The sequence below is a fragment of the Acanthisitta chloris genome, unplaced genomic scaffold (genome assembly GCF_000695815.1).
Source record: "Acanthisitta chloris isolate BGI_N310 unplaced genomic scaffold, ASM69581v1 scaffold37331, whole genome shotgun sequence".
Lineage (NCBI taxonomy): Eukaryota > Metazoa > Chordata > Aves > Passeriformes > Acanthisittidae > Acanthisitta > Acanthisitta chloris.
In genome coordinates, this window is record NW_008654958.1 from 1 (window position 1) to 8,200 (window position 8,200).

At 41.6% G+C, this 8,200-nt stretch overlaps 2 protein-coding genes across 2 annotated transcripts; one reads left to right on the top strand and one right to left on the bottom strand.

Annotated features, from left to right (window-relative positions):
- Window positions 1–270: 270 nt before the first annotated feature.
- On the top strand, window positions 271–1,225 carry LOC103810815 (cis-aconitate decarboxylase-like; the record flags this gene model as incomplete). The annotated part of the gene is made up of 1 exon (XM_009083737.1): window positions 271–1,225. A coding segment is annotated over one exon (955 nt), but the record flags the coding sequence as incomplete, so codon positions are not given.
- A 1,608-nt stretch (window positions 1,226–2,833) lies between these two features.
- On the bottom strand, window positions 2,834–7,101 carry LOC103810816 (ES1 protein homolog, mitochondrial-like; the record flags this gene model as incomplete). The annotated part of the gene is made up of 4 exons (XM_009083738.1): window positions 2,834–3,127; window positions 4,463–4,667; window positions 6,387–6,558; window positions 7,026–7,101. Coding segments are annotated over 4 exons (646 nt in total), but the record flags the coding sequence as incomplete, so codon positions are not given.
- Between the last annotated feature and the right edge of the window lie 1,099 nt (window positions 7,102–8,200).

Here is an 8,200-nt window from a genome sequence, read left to right on the forward strand (position 1 = left end):
TATAATAATATATAAACAATAATAACTTTCTCTGTGATGATAAATTTGCTTTGAACAGCTCTAACATTTCTATTGCTTTCTGGGGAGGACCTATTGCAAGTAGTACTGTCCCAGTTTAACTTCTTCCTGGGGAAAAGTGACAACTCTTTTCATTAGGTCCACACATGAATTCTGCATGTATGTTTCTTTATGGTCCAATTGGAAAGCTTGTGTATATACTTAATTCAGGTGAATTTTTGAAATATGGTAATGATATTTTTGTTTTCTCAGGTTTCACCCACCAACTGTGGTTGGTACAATGGGAAGTGCAGCAGCTTGTGCTAAACTGCTAGCTCTTGACCAGCTGGGATGTAAAAATGCCTTGGCTATTGCTGCCTCCTATGCAGGTGCCCCACTGGCTAATGCAGCAACCCAAACAAAGCCCCTCCACGTTGGCAATGCTGCCAAGCATGGACTGGAAGCAGCTTGCTTAGCATCACAGGGCCTTCAAGGAAACAAACGGATCTTGGACATGGAGTCAGGGATAGGTGCCTTTTATACAGATTATAACCCTCAGACTCTTCCAACCTTGCAGTCCTACCCCTGGCTGTTGGATCAACAAGATGTGGCCATCAAGCGCTTTCCTGCTCATCTTGGAACGCACTGGGTGGCTGATGCAGCATCCTCTGTTAGGAGGAAGCTTGTGGAGAGCAGTGAAAACCTGCTCCCCCTTGATAAAATTGAGAAAGTCATTCTCAAAGTCCCCGAGGTCAAATATGTGAACAGACCCAGTCCAGCCTCAGAGCATGAAGCGCGACACTCCTTCCAGTTTGTTGCATGCTCTGCGCTGCTGGATGGCAGCATGTCGGTCCAGTCCTTCACCAGTGAGAACGTTCACCGGCCGGCCCTGCGGGAGCTCCTCTGCAAAACACAGCTGGAGCACCCTCCTGATAACACACCCAGCTTTGACAGTCTTTACTGCGAAGTGAGCGTCACACTTCGGGACGGCAACACGATCAGCGACCGCTGTGATACGTTCTACGGACACTGGAGGAAACCTCTGCAAAAGGGGGATTTGGAGAAAAAGTTTCAATCCAATGCCTTGAGCATCCTGCCTGCAGAAGCCACAGAAGGCATTATAGAGACTGTGTACAACCTAGAAAAAGTAGAGGACTGTTCTGTATTAAGTACATTTCTCTCAGGACAGTCTGCTGGAGCACTTCTGGAGAAGCTGCGCTTCCTCTGAATGTTCCAGAGGACAGCTAGATGCTGTTCAGAAAGCAAACACAAAATTCAGGACAAACTCTCATTTAGTGACTCAAGCACTTTTAAATAAGACTCCTGTAACACAACAACCATGCTGAGGCAAATATTGTGGGTTTTGACTAAGTAAATAATTTAGAGATTATGTGCACAGCTCAGTCAGGCTGAACAGAAGATCCTCTGCTGGCACAGCCAACTTCAGCTATCTTTGTACCTCTAGGGGCAGAGCATTGCTTGTGCATGACACAAAAATTTCCCTGCTCTTCTGCCAAAAATCTATGTTCTGTTTCTCCTAAATAACTCCACACAGGAAATCCAAATTCTGGAGGAGTATGGAAATGCTGTGTCCATGAAAAACATCACTGTGAGAAGGATAGAGAATAAAAGCCTTTATATATTTATTTCTGTAGATTACAGCCTCCTTGAAGAGGCCACGTGTTACTTCTGAGCTCTGACGCGTGTGCTAAATTAAACACAGCACACAGACAGAGTAGTAGCACTTGATACTCTGCAACATGTTAGGCCTTGGTGTAACGATTGGTCTTGCTCTGAGGTGGTAAAGGCTAGTGCCCATCCTGACCGTGCCAGCTGCCGAGTAAGAGGGACAACTCAACACTCCTCACAAAAGCATTACTTGCCAGTTCCACCTCCTGGCTGCTCTGTGGTACAGGCCTGTTCCTGCTGTGTTCCTGCTCCAGCTACAAGGCACTTGGTCAACATAACACAATGAGCATGTGCTGACTGTTTAGATTACTTCAGGCATGGCAAAGCACGGGCTGTGTTACACTTGGTGTAACAGACCTGTGAGCTTCAGAATGCTTCCTGTGTGAAACAATTAAGTGTCCACAGTGACAATCAACTTATCTTTTTAATGAATTCTGGGAATTTTTTGTTCCTTCAGGAGTACACAGCCTTAACAGACTCTGCTTCTAAGAGAAGCTGATGACCTCAGTTCACATTTCTAAGATCAAAGCATGTGTTCTGAAATACATTTTATGTATCTTCCTTAGGGCACTAAACTATGTATGCAAAAAAAATTTTCAAAAATCACAAAATAAAGCTACTTCATTTCACTAAATCTCAAATGACTTAATTTATTAGAGCAAAACTTGTGTATTTTCCACACGCAATGCATTCATTTGTACTGGATCTTGGTTTATAAAGTTGTTTACCTAGGGACTCTGCAAAAATTTCAGAAGTCCATTAGTTATACTTGCTGAAAGACTTGCAAGGGAAGAAAAAAATCCCCAAATAACCACTTTTTCCCTTCTGATTATAAAGCAGAATTTAATTACCCAGCTATACTGAAGGTAAACAGACTCATTTACAGCTATTTCACCTGTAATTAAAGCTGGGTAATAGAAAATGTGAATTACTGAGGATCATTAGTGATGTGATAAAATGCCATCTCATTATCTTTTCAAGACTGAATACATTCAGGTTCATGAGGAAAAAAAGGGGTATCTCCCATCACCTTCAACACATGGTTTCTGTGTTAAAAAAAGAAATAAATAGCATAAACTTAGCAATAACCATTTGATGTGCTAAAGATTTTAAAGAAAAAACAAACAAACAAACGAACCCAGAACTATGAAGTTTAGCAGTTGCATTATTTTATTGATACAATCAAAGGAAGCTAAATGCTTATGCTTAGCTACACTGATTTCCTTGCAGAAGTCTGTGTCCTTCCCGTCAGGCAAGTTTCAAGACTTCTTGTACCATTGTTCCAATTCCATCAAAGATTTCATGCAGAGGAGCCTTGCACATGAAAGCACAGGTAGTAACTATTTTATTGGCTGTATCCACATGGGATTCATTCACATTTTTGCAAATGTGCTTACATCCAAGCTCTGCTATTGCAGATGCTGTTTCAGCATCAGGAAATCTGTAAATAAAACAACTTTAATTAACATAAAGAGATGATACAGCCATAAAGTTCTGCCAGCATACCTTGAATGAGAGAACTACAATAATATTTAAGTGACTCTCTAATAGATGATGACAAGGGAGTCAAACAGGCTGCCACTGTCAGGTTCTCCCATCCCCTACAGACACACCTTTAAAAACAAGGTCTGAAATGTGGAGCCATAGTATGTCAGAAGCTACAGTTGTTTTGAACAATCTTTCAGTAAATTTGGAAGATTATACCAAGCGCACCCATAACTGATCCTCAAAGGTTTGAGAGAAGCTAGCTGAACCTGCAGACATGTTAGACTTTTTCCAACACCTCCACGTAAGGTTTTCCTCTGGGATTCTGCAGAGATTATGAATTTTGTTTTCTGAGGATAAGGGAGGAACAGACTAAATCCCTCACTACTGCTGCTGATAAATTTCATTCAGAAGTTTTATCAGGAGCTGACAGTTCTTGAAGCAGCACTGACTTCTGCCAGGCCCTGTTCTCATCTGCCTCCCCTAAACTGGCCCCAAACCACCACCACCAGCACAGACACAATTGAAACAGCCACTCACATTACCACAGGGTACCAAGTTGCTGACTGTCAGCTGGCCAAACGCCTTTTCTTCATTTGCACATTTGCAAGATGATTCATGGCCTTCAAAGGCACTGGGTAAGCAAATTGCATTTCTTGCTTAGCATGAGCTAAAAATCTATCACTTAATTACCATGAATGGAACGTGAAAAAACAACTTGATATCCCTGGTCACTTGCATGTTTGCACAGCTATGATCCTACAAAATTCACTTGTTCTGTCAGTTTTAGGACTGACAGATGCTAGATCCAGTGACTCATTAGCCTCACACTGCAGAATAAAATACAGTGGCAGCTGAAGCAAGAGATAAGGATGCCTAGAGTTCTCACTGTTGTGTCTGTCAATGCTGAGATCATAGAACATGACATTTTAAAGACATGTAGATGTGGCACTTAGGGACATGGCTGAGAGGTGAACTTGGCAGTGTTGGATTAATGGTTGGACCTCTTAGTGGTCTTCTCCAACGTAAATTGTTCTATGATATCATAGACCAATGTCTTTCTGGTTGTAGCACCTGACCTCATGGATTCAGTCTGTCTGCCCTGAGAGCTCTGTGCCTACTACTATTATGCAAGTGAAAATTTGAAGCAAGTGAAAAACGGCACTAATTTTCCTTAAAAGTAACTAAGTTGCCAGAGGTTTACCAGTACCAAAGAGAATTTTGCACAGAAGACTGGTTATTTCCCAACCCTAATTCCCATGTAAATCATACCCATCCACTTCCTTCTTACCTTCCATCTACATTTTTATCTTGACCGACTGTAACCTCACAACCAGGAAAGACTTTAGCTGCCAGAACTGGTGATATACAGCACAAACCAATAGGCTTTTTAGCACTGTGGAAGGCTTGGAGTGTGGAGTTCACATGCTCGTTGACAGTACAGTTCTTGCCATCTACAGCCCAGGAACACAGGTTCTTTGCTACACCAAAACCACCTAAAAAAACCCAAACAAAAACCTCAGAGACCTCAAATGTAAGGCACTGCTAAAAGCCATTAAATCCAATAACAGATAGACGTTCTTTTTTACAACACAGTCTTGGTATACATAAGACTGTTAAGTTACTGTGCTGAAAGCTTTTTCAGCCTGTGGAACGTGATTGGTTTACAATGTTAAAAGTTTAACTGCATGGTTTTTCACACCATGTATGTTACATATAGGCCAGAAACATTAATCTTGTTTCATCAAGGAACAAAGAAACGAACAGGAAACCTCACATTCATTTGCTAGTCACTAGAACAGCTGCACCATGTGTTATGCACCCCTCAATAAGCAAGAGAGGGATCAGAAGAAAGAACAGTACTAGTTAAAAGTAGAAGTGTGTAATTCATGGGAGAAATGCAAACAGTGATTTCACCCTCTGCAGTGATCAGCTCTCAAGTTTTAGTTAGATACCAAAGCAATTACAGGAGTGCTGTTTTCCTTCCCTAGAATTATTTCTGGACTTAAAAAAACAGAGGTTAACACAATAAAAACAAAGGGGATTTTACATAAAAAGGAAACTATAATATATGATACTCTGAAACAAAACATTTGTGAATGTTAACATCATTTCCTATTAAAAATAAAGCAGATTTGTCTTTCTAAAAATTAGTTATTACAATCCTTTACTTGCATTTAATCTTCGTTTAATTGTACAAGGAGATTGTGTGTTACAGCACCTTTGTTTCCTGGATTTACAGCCATCAGAATAATCAAAGTAAGGTTATTAGTAAAGTGTAACCACTCATTATATTTGATTCCTTATGGAATGTTCACAACATCTACTCTTCTATAATAGACACACAGATATTGCCACAAGTATTTCAATGGACAACATCAAGCAGCTTTGCATTTTTAACATTTTCCCCTTCCCAGTTTGCTCACTTTCAAGCGTTATCTGAAATCTCTGAGGTAAGATTTTAATTTTCAGACTTGATAGGGTTTATTTCCCTCTAACAGTTATTACAGCAACCCCCCGAGTCTGGGCTATAATGGCATGAAATTAACGTGGAAAACATCTGCGAGGCTCTACTCCCTCCCTGCTCAGCCCTGATGTCAGGCACACAGTTTCAGTGCTGGCAGAACGTTTCCCTGAGTTATACAGACGCTCCCTCTGCTGGCCTCACAACGGTGTAAAAACTGCAGAAGCAGCATTTAGGCGCAATCACGAAGGCAATATTTAACAGAGCTATGAATATTCTGGAAAGTCATCTTCAGCAAGTCATAATTTCCTCATGACGCTTCAGTTTCTTCCTCTCTAAAGTGATTACAATTACCTCCGTCTGAAAGGCAATTTTGTGGTCTCCAAATAAAAAATTATCTATAAGCATGTTTCGGATAACTTGATCATCAGCAGAGCAGATACATAATTAAAACAGAACATACATCTGACAGGGAATATAACCATTCTGGCAACCTGCTACTCTGCCAACTATTTCAGAGGCCCTAAAATTAAGGCATTGCCATGTAATGCCAAGCTCTGGCTCTACTTTTGTAGTTTGGACAGTTTTCTTGTCCACAAGTTGGTACTGGAGTTTTCACAGTCTTAGAAAGAATGGTGTGATGTATAATTTAATATCAGAGGACCACTCTCATTTTAAGTAAATGAACTAGAAAATAATAAATACACTGAGCTGAAAAAAACACAAATAATTTTCTTTCAAAAGTACTCACCAGGGAAAATGACTGCATCGAATTCACTGGCTTTCAGTTCAGCCAAATCCTGAATGTTTCCTCTTGCCAGTCTGGCACTTTCAACTAACACATTTCTCTTCTCTTCACTTGGACTTCCTTTCAGGTGATTGACTACATCCCTTTGCTCAATATTGGGGGCAAATATCTTCACCTAGAATAGAGACAAAGCAATTTTGTGAATGCAAACTGAACTCATACATATTACTCACAATAAAGATTATTTAATGAAAACAGGTTTTGTCCCTTAAGTCTCTTATCCAAGCTAAGTGGATTCCACAGGATGGGTCTATCACACATTAAGTATCTGAAGTGACATGATATACTAGGATGGGTAAACACAGCCATCCTCCCCATCCTGTTCCTGCAGCATTTTGACAGCAGTGCATTCTTATGCCAACATTAAGTCTACTGATTTTGCCATGGCCTGCCCTTCCCCTGCAGTGAACCCCAGGGCCAAACAGAGCACAATTTACATCAGCAGCCTGACTGGACCCACGCTGACTCTGAAGAAAGATTGCTCTTAACTGTTATGGGAGTTTTAGAGTGCTAAAAAAGCGTGACAAAAAGAGTTAAAGGGGCAAACTTTATCAGCATTTCTAGTGCAGACATTAGAGCTGCCAGCTGTCCTAAAGCACCGGTAGCAGAAAGGAAAAACAGGGAAGAACATATTTTGGCGAGACACAAAAGGGAGATGCTGCATTAAAATACAAAGCTCTGTGAAAGATATACCGCAGGGACTGATCTCACACGTCTGTTTTTAAGCTTCGTCTGGAGACTTCTCAGCACTCACCACTTCAGCTTGAGATGACAATTTTGTGCTAAATATGGGGCTGCTGTTGTTACCCTCAGACAGACAGTGACCACCTTCTGCCACCTGAAGCCACAGACAGGACCAAAGCACACCACTGCGTCCTGCCCCAGGCTTCCCCCATGACTCCCGTTTTACTAAAACAGCAAGCAGAAAACAAGCAGGTGAACCCCAGCAAGGGCTCCAAAAAATGATCAGAATGAGGATCAAGAATTTTAACTGGGCTCTCGTGTTGTCCCAAAATAGGCACTTTCACCTGGTGTGCATGAGGCCAATGCACATGCTGCCAAGGTATTTATTTACAGTTCTGTGCAGGGGGTGCTGGGTGGTGACTCCACAAAGCCACACCACAACTATCAAAACTTTTCACTATTTATACATTTTAGCAAACAAAGGCATTAATCTTCACTGGCTACGAGTTGCCCAGTTTTCTTACTATTTAGTATTCTGCTGTTGGTTAATTATTCTCTCACTTCTCATGTAATTAGTCTCCATGCTCAGCCTCTCCTTTTTGGGTCGGTGGGTTTCTGGAGTCGGTGGCTGTGAGTTGATGTTGCAATGTCCCCCAGCCCCTGACCTTTTGCCCAGTCAGAGCTGATTTAGTACCGTTACTGAAGTTGGCTTTATTAGGTTTCTTCCTTGACAGTTCTGCAAAATGTCCCTGTGGCCCATAAATTCTGCATTCTTTGTGTCTGCTAGCAGCAGAACATCTTCTCCCCAAGCTTTGTTAACCTCCCCTAGGTCTGAGATCACTGGAACAAGTCGAGCCCTGCCCCGTAACGAGGCAACTCTACCGACAAGTAATTTATCCCTTCTAACACCTGGGCATCACTGAGAGCTTGCTTGCTCGCTCCTATCTGTTTCAGGGATTAAATAGCCTTTCTTGTTGGTCGGGCCTGAAAGTATACAAACATCAAATAACATCCATCCTTAAGGACACTGATACACGTTCGGCGTTTTGCCGCACCCAGAGCCAGAAGCGCAG